This window comes from Mustela lutreola, chromosome 2 (genome assembly GCF_030435805.1).
Source record: "Mustela lutreola isolate mMusLut2 chromosome 2, mMusLut2.pri, whole genome shotgun sequence".
NCBI lineage: Eukaryota > Metazoa > Chordata > Mammalia > Carnivora > Mustelidae > Mustela > Mustela lutreola.
In genome coordinates, this window is record NC_081291.1 from 99055407 (window position 1) to 99069127 (window position 13721).

A 13721-nucleotide genomic window follows, 5' to 3' on the forward strand; every position below is an offset into this window, starting at 1 on the left:
CTAAAACCACTGAGTAAAACTTTAGAGAATAATAGGATACTTACATAGTTTCAGTGTATCTGTTATTTGAAACTACTTATATAGTCTCAAAGTATTTTTTCAAAAGATACTTATTATAACACAAAAATTAGAATTTTACAGTAGAGAAACCTAGCACATACCACTTTAACAGAATGATCAAAGTTAACCTTATTAGGAGTGAACTAATCTTCATCATGTGTCTTGTTATATGTTATTTCTGTGGTAGTCCTACCCAAAATCCATAACTCAAATCTAATCCTGAAAAATAGAAGAGGCACCTGGGTGGCTTAGTGGGTTAAAACCTCTGCCTTCGTCTCAGGTCATGATCCCAGGGTCCTGGGATCAGGCCCCACATCAGGCTCTCTGCTAGGCAGGGAGCTTCCCCCCCCACCCCCCACCCAACCTCTGCCTGCCTCTCTGCCTACTTGCGATCTCTGTCTGTCAAATATAAATGAATAAATAAATAATTTAAAAAAGTATATGAGACAAACATATTGAGAATGACAATTGAAAAATAACTGGTTTAACTTTCTTAAAAATATGCTCATAAAAGAAGAGACAAACTGAGAAAGATTAAAAATTAAAGAAGACAGAAGTTTCATGAATATGGAATTAGGGCAGTTGGCCAAATGTGAATAAGGTCTGTAAATTCAATAACATTGTGTCAGGGTTAATGTCCTGGTTTTGTTAATTTTACTGTGGTTATATAAGGGAATTCCTTGTTTTTAGGAAACTTTCCTAAAACAAGAAATATATATATATATATATATATATATATATATATATATATATATATACACACATATATACACATGTATATACATGTATACATATATAAAATACATTTAGGGATAAAGGAGCATCATTCTGCCATTTACTCTCATATACGTAATACTTATTATATGTGACAGATACGTAATTTATATATATAATGTATCATAGATATATAAAATACTCCCTCCCTGTGTGTGTGCGTGTGTGTGTGTGTTTATTTTTAGTTTCTGCCCATGTAGTGCAGGGGCTAGAACTAAGAAACTACATTTCTTAGACTCACTTGCCAGCTAAGGTCCAGATTTGGTTTTGCAAATAAGAAACATTTGAGTGAAATTAGAAAGGAAAAGACAGGTGAAAGCTCTTTCTGTCCTTCAGTGGTGGTGAACTTCCTACTGTTCCTGATCTCAAGTAAGGTATGTTCCCCCACGACTGACTCATTTGCATCTTTAGCTCTTTCAAAAATGTTGTGATCTTTTTTGCTTGAAATACCTAGAATAGGGGGGTGCCTATGTGGCTCAGTCCTTAACCATCTGCCTTCAGCTCAGGTCATGATCAGGTCCTGGGATCAAGCGACGCATCAAGCCCTGAGCCAAGTCCTACACTGGGCTCCCTGCTTGGAGGGAAGCCTGCTTCTCTCTCTCCCACTCCCCCTGCTTCTGTTCCCTCTCTCCTGCTTCTGTTCCCTCTCTCTCTCTCTCAAATAAATAAAACCCTTTTTAAAAAAAATACCTAGAATGGGTTCTGTTTTCCAATACGTTATACGAGGCAAGGTGTTATTCAAGTAGAAGGCAACAAGCAGATGTTTTCAGCCATAAAAGAACTCCAAGGAAACAATACCCAAAGGCACTTTTTGATGGGGGAAAAAAATGACTTGACAATGAAATACAGTCAAATAAGAGTTGAGTAAAAATAAAGAACACAGGGAGAAAGAACCAATTTAAAAGATGGATGATTAAAAATAGGGCAGTATGATGGGATAGGAAATAAATGCTGAAATAAGGAATAGGGTATTTCATGAATACAGCGTGGTTCTAGAAGACCATGTTGATAAGGTGACATTGAGCAGAAACCTTCATGAAGTAAGGGAGTGAGCTAGGGAGATATTTGAGCAGTAAGTCTGTTTCAAGTCTGTTTTAAAATAAAATGTGACACACCTCAAGAAAAAAAATCCATCCTAGCTATCTGCATCTTATCATTGAACTAGTGATTTTGGCACCTGCCACCACCTGATGGCAGCACACTCTAGAGGAAAACTAAGAGAGCAAGTCTGGTGGTAAAACTAAATTAAAGAGAGGCAAACGTCACAAAAGAATAAAAGTACTATGTTGTTTCTGGCCTCTGAATCTTAAACTTAGACATTACATTGCATTTTCCGATTTCACTAAAAAGATAAAAAATACAAACAAACCTCAGTACCTCTTGGTTACAAGTTTGGTAACTTCCAGATTCCATTCCTGCATCGTAAATAGTGAACAGATTGGCTTTACTTTATCTAACTTGTTACCTTCATGTCTTCGTTTTCAAATCCATCTGCCTAATGTGGTCCCCATTGTTCGGTGCAGAGGTGTCTTTTTATTACCCAGGCAATCCAGAAAATGGTATAGCGACCTGAAGACCTGCTGCTTTTACAGTACCTCTCTTCCTATAAATAATTGGAACTCTTGTTCTAGCATTGATTTTAAATGATCTGTCAGTGTTTCCACACCTAAATACAGTGAAATGGTACCCTAATTGTTCAGTTAGATGAATGTTTATGGACAAGCCAAGCTCTGTGTGTGGAATATAACCCAGGGCTTTGCCTGGTCTGTTCCTCTTGACACTTCAGGTCAGAGCTTGGGGACCACTTCCACGGAAAGGATGTCAGTCCTGGTGACATTTTCCTCCTAGAGGCTGCCTTAGGACCATACCCTTTTACTTATTTGACTACATTCTAATGACTCCTTTTTGGAGTCCTTTTTTTTTTTTTCAGATAATGTTTTATTAAATAACTAATCCGTGTTATTGCTGAGGCCACTATGTGCAGACAAAAGAGAGGGAGTTTTATTTCCTGGTCTCTTCCTCCTTGGACAGAGTCCTGATGATTCCCCCTTCCTGATCTGGAGCCACTCTTCATGGTGCTTGGGAGCCTCCTTGGTCTTAGATCTGTCGGTCTCAACCTTGTCAACCAGAAGCATCAACCTGCGAGCCTTGTCTGCCTTCAGCTTGTGGATGTGTTCCATGAGAATCTGCATGTTTTTGAACATGCTACCCTTCACTCTCAGGGACAGGCTGCGTGATACTGATTAGTATCAATCTTCTTAGTCATCTTCTTAGATTCATGGTATCTTCTGAGCAGCCGGTGCAGAATACTCACCCTCCTCATGCAGGTTACCTTCTCAGGCATTTGAGCATTGGCAGGACCTTTTCTCTTACTAATGCCCATTGGTCTCATTGGCGTCCAACCAGACATTCTTTTTGCCACAGAGGAGGGCACCAGAGGCAAGCCTCTTCTGAAGCCTGAGCATATTCATGGCTGTGGCTGCAGCACCAAAAGGAAAAGTCTAGTGACTTATTTTCTTGTCTCTCCTTACCTTGTGCCTGAGCCTGAAAGTTCTGTGAGAACAAGGAATGTGTCTATCTTGTTCATAGTTGTATTACCCACTCCTGGGCATGGTACCTGGCATATAGTAGGTACCCAGTACATACATTTTGTTGAAAGAATATATTTTCAGCATTCTTGGTCCTCTTTTAAAAAAATATTCTCAAATGAGTTCCTTTTTCATTATTAAAGAAAAAAATTCTTAATTCACAGCTACTCATTTTTTTATACTTAAATTCTTCACTGTGTATTTCCTGAGAAAAAGGGCATTCTTTTCATAAAAAGAGTAGTTACCAAACTCAGGACAGTAGCAAAGATTAGCAATCACCTACAGATTTTGATAAAATTTTCCAACTTTCCCATTGATGACCTTTGTAAGCAAGAGGAGAAAATGCTTTTTCCCTTTTCCAAGATTCAATCCCAGATCACAAGTTGCATTTGGTTGTCATGTCACTTTAGTGTCCTTTAATCTAGAACAATTCTTCAGCTTTTCTTTGTCTCATGACAATTTTAAGGGATGTAGGTGTGTTGTTTTGTAGAATCTCCTTCAGTTAGGGTTTGTCTGATGTTTCCTCTGATTACACTTGGGCATTTTCAGCAGGAATCCCATGAAAGTGATGTTGTATCCTTATCAGTGCAGCGTATTATGCTGTTTATTTATCCCACTAGTAGTGATATTAACTGCAATCACTTGAATAAACTGGTGTCTATCAAGTTTCTCTATCATTAGTCACTTGGAGGAAGATACTTTGAGACTGGATAAATATCTTGTTTTTCATTAAATTTTCACCAATTAGTTTAAGCATCTATTGATGATTCTTCAAAAAATTACAGCTTACAAGGTTGTCACGTGGTGGCTTTCAAATTCCATCATTTCTTCCATATTTTTAAGTTAAAATTCCATCATAATTTGGTTATAAAAAGATAATTTTCGGGGTGCCTTGGTGGCTCAGTGGGTTAAGCCTCTGCCTTTGGCTCAGGTTATGGTCTCAGGGTCCTGGGATTGAGCCACACATTGGGAATCTCTGCTCAGTGGGGAGTCTGCTTCCCACTCCCCCTCTACCTGCCTTTCTGCCTACGTGTGGTCTCTCTCTGTTAAATAAATAGATAAAATCTTTTTTAAAAAGAACATTTTCTATATTTTTCCTGTAATTTTTAATAAAAGACTTTTTCAACATCTTTCTACTGCTTTATGCACATGCATATTTTACACCCTTCAAACACCTGATGAATTACTAATGCACTGTTTCTCAATGCAAAGCCCTAGTAGATTTTGCTTAATTAGCTGGTTGTTTAGGTGAGTGCTTAGTTGTCCTGTGTAGGATAGACCTATCAAGTCCCAGGAGACTGTGAGGGCTCTGATAAGGATTTTGAAATACAGAAGCCTGTGCCCAAGTTAATTCAGCCTCTTATTCATACTCTGAGAAACCTTAAATACATTGTTGAATCGAGTCTCACTTTTATTCCTGTTTGCTTGAAATTGGGAACCATTTCTTTATACTACTTTGAATACCTAGTATAATATGGGCACAAGTAAACCCACAGTTAGTGACTGTTAAACTGAACTATATCTCTTCTGTACCACCATTTTCTCTTTTTGTTCTAGTTAAAGACTCTCTGTTGTCAAATCTTGTTAAAGGTTCTCCTAAAGTCCTTTTGAGGCCCTTCAGTTTTTGGTTTACATCTATCTTTCTATACTTTATGCTTACCTCTTTTTGCATAGGTATGTTTCTACTTTCAAAAATTCAGCTTTCTCTATCCTGGCCATTGCACTTAGATATTTACAAATGTTTTTCAGATTTCTTTCCAACTACTTACTTTTTATTTTGTATTTCTATTTTGCCATATTAAATTCACACTTTGTTGTCATTTTTTTCAGAAACTAATATTGCTCGGGGTGACTGGGTGGCTCAGTTGGTTAAGCGTTTGCTTTCGGATCAGGTATCCCAGGATGGAGTGCCTGGATCAGGCTCTCTGCTCATTCCTGTAGAGGAGTGCCTGGATCAGGCTCTCTGCTCATTCCTGTGGAGATGCTGCATTAGTGGCAAAAACATGATGCATAAAAACATGGGGAAGGAATCACTTAACTTATACTTGGGGAAGGGGTTTCCTGGAAGATATATTGCTTGAGCTAACAGATGAAGCATGGATAAATACAGCTATCACAACTCTATATTATACAAATATCAGCTGAAAATTCAAGTGATACTTTTGTATCCTCTGTTCAAAGGTTATGCTCTGCTCTCTTATGATAAACAGTATATGACATGATTCTAGGTGATGAATGGACATTTAAACTTTTTTGTAGTTATTACATTAATATGTACTAGAATAAAAATAAGGAGCACAGGGGCACCTGGGTGGCTCAGTGGGTTGAAGCCTCTACCTTCGGCTCAGGTTATGATCCCAAAGTCCTGGGATCGAGCAGGGAGCCTGCTTCCCTTCCTGTCTCTCCACCTGCCTCTTTGCCTGCTTGTGATCTCTGTCTGTCAAATAAATAAATAAAATCTTAAAAAAAAATGAGGAGCACAAAAAAGTTGATTTTATAGACTATTGTGGTTTAGGATAAGGATAAAACTATTTAATGAATTGAAATTAACCTTATAGAAAAATATTGAGTGAATAATAACACCTGGGTGCAGACTGACAAAGACTGCATGGGTGGTATGCAGATTACTGAAGTTTGGGAAATACTGCAGAAGGAAAAATCTAAAAATGAAATTGTTGCTTTCCAGAAACTCAACAGATGTTTGGGAACACAAAGCCATGAGCAAGGATGATTAAGGTTACGATAAATTTGGAAACCAAGTACAGGTTTACCCCGTTATCCAAAATTAGAGAGCTCTTTTAAAACTTTCTAAATCCAAATGGCATGAAGTGAAGAAGCAATTACCATTACTTTATATGGAGACATTTTTGAGCATTTCCAGACCTTAGACATTTCTGATACTTTAGGAAATATCTTGCTAAGAAATACACAAAATAAATGGAGATAAGGCACAGATGTTCACAGACAAGCTATGGGTGGCTTAATACTAAGATGCTGAATGTAGTTCTTGGGGAATGAGCTTGGGGATGTCACTCTCCCCAGCTGCCTGGGGTTGAGAGCTGCTTTTAACAAGACTCACTGCAAAACAAACTCTCACTGCTATTTTATTTACTACCTTTTTCATAAAAGCAAAAATTCTCTTTGGATTTCTTTGGTTAGCAAAAACAGGTTCTAATGTAGGGTTTTTCTAAAAGCAAAGTGAATTAAGGGGAACGTTCTAAAAGAGGGGGATACCGAAACAGGAAGATGATAGGTAAGCAGTGGGGAGCAAAGTGTAAAGGCTAGAGTCTACAAGATCAGTTGGAAGGGTATTGCTCTAGTCCACAGGAGAGGTAGTAACAGCTTGAATTAAGGAGTGGCTATAAAATGGAAGAAGAAAAAAAGACAAATAATGTACTCGTTGCAACCATTCTATGAAAACTTACTGGTTATAGGCAGCAGGCAGGTGAAACCTGTCCAGCCAAGTCCAGGACAGTTTTGTACACAAACACACACACATACACACGGAATGGGAAAGCTGGATTAATCAATCAGAAAAATTAATTAGAAGCATGTTTTTATTTGGCTTCAGTTACCAGAGCACTTTAGTGTTAATTCTTCAGATATTTGCCCCCCCTCACCTTTTTTCTGTTTGACTCATATGCTGGGGAAATACACATATATAACGCCTTCTACATTCCAGGCAGAGAGCTTTAGTTCTCCGTTCTCATAACCCTTATTTTATAGAAATAGAAAGAGCTTTAGTTTTCCGTTCTCATAACCCTTATTTTATAGAAGAGAAAGCTGAAGCATAAGCAGGTTAAGTAATTTGCTGGAGGTAATGCAGCTAATAAGGGAAGTAGTAAAGATTAAGTGCAGGCGTTCTGGTTCTAGTGTATCTATTCTTAGCACTACACCAGAATAAATGGGTATGGCAGATTATGCTTAAGACCTGATTCTGAGACCACAGTCCCTCCGTCTGTAAAATGGCGATAATAACAACGTTAGGAGTCTGGTGCAAAGGAGTGAGATAATGAATATGAATGTGAACTTCAAATTACGTGTGTGACCCCACATACGAGCTTTTCATAATATGAATACGTGAGCTCCAGCATTGTAACGAATCAACTGGTGAAGTTCGCAGCGCCAGAGCGAGACCCCGCCCCCTAGCTCCGCCCACCGCGAGCGGCAGGTGGGGCTCGCAGACCTTCTTTGCGCATGCGGAAACTGCTGCCCGCTCCCACCTCTAACGCAGGCCGAGAGTAGCTGCCGTTTCTGAGAGGGCGATTCGTGAGGAGGCCCTTGGCGCGGTTTTCCTTTCCTCTCCCTTCTGTGGTGCCTGGCCGTGCTTCACCTGTGCCTAGAGCGTGGTGTGTTCTCGTCTACTTGCCTGACTTTCTGCAGACGGCGCCTTTCGTTGGCCCAATAGTTCCTTGTCGAAAGTGCCGGCCCCCGCGCCGGCACCGGCCGTAGCCCGGTGGGAAGGCTCAAGATGGCGTGCCTGTTGGAGACCCCAATCCGCATGAGCGTCCTCTCGGTGAGTGACCGCCGCAGCTGCCCGCCGGCTCGAGAGCTCGGGCTGCCCGGCAGCATTCACCCCAAACGCGGAGTGCCTCCTGGACACCACCCCTTGGGGTGGCTTCCGGCTCAGCTTTGGGCCATGGAGAGAGAGGGTGGGCAGGAGGAATAGACGGGACCCCGACCGAGCCAGAAACGTCTCCCAACTCCAGGAGCTCCCACCGGTACCGTTTCTCGGGTGGCCTCTGGCGGACAGGGTGGTTGGGCGTACGGGCAGCTGGCCCGGTGGCTCGGCGTGGGCTTTGCCAGGTGCTTCACTGAACCTTCCTCTCCGCCTTGCTGCTTCTCCGGGCCGAGCGCTCTGCCCTGTGAGGTGCCGGGCTTGCCACTGGCCTGGGAAAGAGCGCCCATTCAGCGCCCCGCGGCTTTGGCTAGGAGAGGTGCAGGCACTTTGGGCCCCCACAGCCTGAGAGGGTCAGGGCAGGTCTGTGGCTTCTGTCGCGTCCCGGCACGGGCTAGAACTGCTTGCTTCTGGGCAACGGAGATTTCATGTCAGCTGCAGCATATCTTAATGTCTGTAGCTATTTAAGCCCCTTTTATCCTCTCTGCTTTGGAAGTTGCTGCTCGGAGTCTAAAGGAACCTGTGCCTGGCATAACTTTTTCCTTTAAGGGGAGTCAAGCACTAGGGGGAAAACTCAATTTTCCTATTATTGAAAGAGGGAATGTATTGACCCGCCAGGAAGTAACACCTAGTTGTTTGGGGTTTTTTTAAGTTAAAATAAAAATCCAAAATACAACTTTTACTTTACACTGTGTAGCTCTTAAGAACCCGGACCCAGAGTGAAAGTTACTGAGGGATTAACTTCAAAGGGTTTTACAACAATTTAGAGCTGCCAACCAGAATGGTCCATTTGCTGTTGTTGGAAATAGGCAAAGACTAATTGGCCATTTTTTAGACTTGCGGAAACTGTCCGATACTGAGAAGGTGGTTGGATTACAGTTTACCTGACTTGTCAGGTTCCTAAAATCTGTGATTCCATCCGGTTTCTCTTCTCTTCCCGGACTTCTGTCACAGAGGCACTCACCTATCTGGAAGCACTTAGGACGTTTGCTATGATTCAGGGTTAGAACACTGAAATACTGTAGACTAGATAATTTAAGGGGGTGGGGGCTGTCATCCAATTTGTCTCTTGATCGATTTTAGCAGTCCTTTTCCTTATTTTATACAGCTTGGGGAAACAGTGTTCATCTAAGTATTGAATCAGGTTAGCCTTTTATTCTACTTCTCTAATATTTTGTGGGCAAGCAGGTAAATGACTTTTCCCTATTTTTTTTTTTAAAGTATGCCTCTCAACTGTCCTTAAGTCCCTTTAATTATCTTGTTTATCCTTCATTTCACATGAAGCTTCTTTTTTTGTACATTGTCAACTTTTATCAGGCTTACAATTGAAAATTTTCATTTGTTTCACTCCCTTAGTAAATAATGTTTCCTGTTTAATTTTATGCAGAAGCTTTTAGTGGGGATTTGCTTTAGTTCTAATCTCATTGGGGGCTTAGGTATTTTTCACAGTCCCAAAGTCTTGTCTGTCAATTCATCAATTATAGAGCTTTAGGAAATCAGACACTGCTATGGCACTGCCTTTTGAAATACAAAGTGCAGGTAGAACAGGAAATTTTAATCAGAAATTACCTTGAAAATAATTGATTCCTTTAATAGGCTACTTACTGTGCACCAGTTACATACAACACTGTTTAATGTTTACTTTTAGGGAATGTGAGGATGAGATAAGTTGTGCCCTCAGGGATCTCACAGTCTGAATGAGTCCACGGCATGATAAGCATCATTCAAGCAAGGGGCAAGTCGTATGGCTTTAACGGTTTCATTCAAGACCCTTTATACCTTCTCCCCAATGAGAAATCTCATTCAGTCTTAAACCTTAATTGTGACCAACTCACATATTACATTGCCAACCTTGACTTTTTTCCCGCGTAGTCTCATATCTTTAATTTCGTGGATGTTACCTGAGACTTGTAACAAAGCACATTCCCTTATCCTAAGAGGACTTAACTATGACTTTCTATTTCTGTTAATAGTACTGGTTTTCATTGATTACTCACTGTTAAACCTCTTGGATCATCTTTGGTCCTTCCCCCCTTCATGCCCCTGTATTTAATCAGTCCTTAAGTTCTGTTGGTTCTTAGTATTTCACACATGTGGCTGTTCCCATGGCCAGCCTCTCATCATTTTGTGCCTTCATTACCACAGTGTCATCGGAATTATTTTTACCACTTCTTAAGTCTTACCCTCTCAGTTCGGGTCCATTCTCCTTAGTAATTTTCCTATAGAAAACATTGGACACGCTGCTTTCCTGTTTCGGTTCTTTAGTGGGTTCCTGTTGCCAAAAGGTTGATAATCATGTTCAACTTCGGATAAAAGATTCTTTATCCTTTGCATGAGCCTTCTAGTCCATGTAAACCGGCTTTCTCAAAGTGAAGTGATCTTAGGTTCTTCCAAACCCAGTAACTCTTACTGTCTGCCTGCTCATTTGTACATATGAATTATAGCTTTGTATGGATTCATTCATCTAATATATTTTGGACTTCTCGGTCATTTGCCAGGCATGTCATTGGGTTTGGGAATACCGTGGTGAGCTGCATAGACCTGTCTTTGCCCTTTTAGCCTAATGGGGAAAATAGGTATCAAACCATTACACAGTTCTTTAGTTGTGAATAGTGATTAGTGTTATGAATGAAAAATATAGGGTGCTGTATGAGCACGTAGTAGGGGAACGAATTTAATGTAGAGGGCAATGAGGGGAGCTAGGGAGGATTTCCATGAAGAAGTGACAATGAACTGAGAGAGTTCAAGGATGGTTAAGAACTAATTAGAAAAACAGAAGTGTGTTCCATGCAAAGGGAACTGCTTTTGCAGAGGCCCTGAGACCTTTAATAATTGTTCTAGCTTCTTAGTAAATTAATTCAGAGGTAAGTACTTGACTTTTTCTTAACCCCACTGCTATTTATAGCACTATGTCTTGCATATACTAGATAATTCAGTAAATGTTTGGTTAAACTATTTGTTTTGGGGAGTTGAACAAACTCTCCAGCTATCTTTCTAGACTGCACCATGATCATCCCTATCCATCTTTGGTTTGCACTTTGGTTTTATTACCCTTTTCAACAAATGTATAAATTCTCTCATGTTTCCCAAACTCTTGAATGATTTCACAGTGATCAGATTGTTTAAAACTTTTTATTCTGAAATAATTATAGATTCATGGGAGGTTACAAGATAATACAGAAAGATCCCTGTGTACACATCACCCGGTTTCCCCCTGTTGGTTACATTTTATGTAACTATAGTACAGTATCAAAACCAGGAAGTTGATAATGGTATATGTAGAGTTCTGTATCATTTTATCATGAATGTAATGTAGCCATCACCACAATCAAAATGCAGAATTAGTCTATCACCAAAAAATCTCCCTTATGCTATCTCTTTATAGTCAGACCTACCAACCCCCTGCCTCTAACCCCTGGTGATCACTAATTCCATCTCTGAAAATTTGTCATGTTTTATTATGTTACAAGAATACAGTAGGTGACCTTTTGAGATTGGTTTTGTCATTTAACGTAGTGCCCTTGGGATCCATCCAAGTTGTGTGTATCAATAGTTTGTTCTATTTTACTGCTAAGTAGTATTCCATGGTATGGATGTCACATTTTAGCTATCAACCTAGGAGACATTTTGGTTATTTCCAGTTTTGGGCTGTTCTAACCTGCAGTGAATAATCAGGTGCAGGTTTTTTTGTGGAGGTAACTTTTCATATCTCTGAGATTAATGCCCTGGAGTGTTAATTGCTAGGTTGTGTGGTAAACGTATGTTTAGTTCTTAAAGAAACTGACACCTTTCTGGAGTAGATATACCATTTTACATTTCCATCAGTAATGTATGAGAGATCCAATTTCTCTGTACCCTCGCTAGCATTTGGTGTAGTCATTATTTTTTATTTTAGCTGTTCTAAATAGATGCATAATGATAATTCATCATGGTCTTAATTTGCATTTCTTTAATGATAAATAGTGTCAAAAATATTTTCATTACTTGCCATCCATATTTATTGGATATAAAGAAATATTTTAGTGAAGTATTCGTATCCTTTTGCCTACTTCCTAATTGGGCTGTTTGTTTTTTGACTGTTGAGTTTTGAAAGCTCTTTATAATAGATTCTAGGTATGAGTGCTTTGTCAGATTAGTGCTTTGCAAATATTTTCTCCCAGATCTGTAGCTTATCTTTTCATCCTTTCAACCATAGGATAAAAAATGAACTTTGAGGGCTTCTGGGTAGCTCAGTTGGTTAAGTGACTGCCTTTGGCTCAGGTCATGATCCTGGAGTTGGCGGGATCAAGTTCTACATAGGGCTCTCTGCTCAGCAGGGATTCTGCTTCTCCCTCTCATCCTCCCCCCCCCCATGCACACCCTCTCTCTCTCTCTCTCTCTTAAATAAATAAAATATTTTAAAAAAATGAACTTTGATCTCAACTTCACACCTTATGCGAAAATTAATTCAAAATGGATCATAGACTTAATTACAAAACATAAAATGAAACTTTAAGAGTAAACAACAGAAAATCTGCAGAATCTTGGACTTGATGAAGAAGTTTAGACATAACACCAAAACCATGATGTATTTAAAAACATATTAAATTAAAAATTAATAATTGGATTTTACAAAAATGAAAATTTATCTGTGTGAAAGACTCTTAAGAGGATGATTGCATTTTACTTTGGTCACTTCTAATGATTTGAGAGAGGCAAGGTAATAAAATTTTATTGAATAACATTGTAGGCTGGTATAGACAACTAAGGCATCTATTAATTTTAATTGTCTCCTTTACAGTGTTACCTAGTGCCATCATGTCTTTTTGACAAGCAGCTAGTAGAACTGTACAGGGTATTCCAAGTCTGAGTATTCCTTGATTTTGTTCTGTTCTTGATAATTATAAGCGTTTGTTGGCCTTAAGCTGCATATTGATTTGCTCTCTTAATGGACATCTGACAATAGGAAAAATTTTTATGTGATGCTAAGGCCAGCTATACCATAAGCATGAATTTAACCTCTCTTGGTTTTTTGTAATAAATGCAAAATAAAATTTGGTCAGCACATTTTAGTTTTCCATTAATTCATTCCACAAGCACCAGGAACCTCAGTTATGATAGGAGGTATTCCTAATAGTGATTTAACAGTATGAACTTCCAAATCTTTACTTGCAATGTATGAGGAATGGGAAATGTTCATTGTCTTTGTCCAGGCATTGTGTTGTCTCTTTAAGGGAAGATTGCTGCCTGAATTCAGACACTGAGTGCTCAAGAAGTTTTTTAAGCTTGGGGCACCTGAGTGGCTCAGTTGATAAAGTGTCTGCCTTCAGCTCAGGTCATGATCCCAGGGTCCTGGGATTGGACCCCACATCTGGCACCCTGCTCAGTGGGGAACGTGCTTCTCCCTCTCCCTGCCCCCTTCTCGTGCTCTCTCGCTCGCTCACTCTCTCGAATAAATAAAATCTTTTTTAAAAAGTGGCTTTTTTTTTTTTTTTTTTTTTTAAGCTTTACCAAGAATTAGAAACAGCATAGGGTCTTTCTGTTTCACTGTCTCCTCCTATTCTCTTTAAGACTTTCAAAATAGTGCCAGGAGCCAGGAAATTCAGTGGTTTTGACTTGTATCTTTTTCATTTTTGATTTGGCAATTGCTTTGCAGTGCCATCTGTCATGTTGGCTTCTGAGTAAAGATATGGAGTGATTGA

The 13721-nt window shown here is 39.6% G+C and overlaps 1 protein-coding gene and 1 pseudogene across 3 annotated transcripts in view; one reads left to right on the top strand and one right to left on the bottom strand.

The window, feature by feature from the left end:
• Window positions 1–2775: 2775 nt before the first annotated feature.
• LOC131825841 (large ribosomal subunit protein eL19-like) lies at window positions 2776–3314 on the bottom strand (annotated as a pseudogene).
• A 4325-nt stretch (window positions 3315–7639) lies between these two features.
• ARMC8 (armadillo repeat containing 8) overlaps window positions 7640–13721 on the top strand; it is a 106356-nt gene continuing 100274 nt past the window's right edge. For 2 of the 3 annotated variants that reach the window (XM_059162721.1, XM_059162722.1), the window contains exon 1: window positions 7640–7938. In XM_059162721.1, coding sequence (XP_059018704.1) covers window positions 7894–7938 — 45 coding nt within the window. In that variant the 5' untranslated portion in view covers window positions 7640–7893. Of the gene's footprint in view, window positions 7939–8000; window positions 8144–13721 lie in introns of those variants that run through there. The other variant, XM_059162724.1, reaches the window with a different exon arrangement.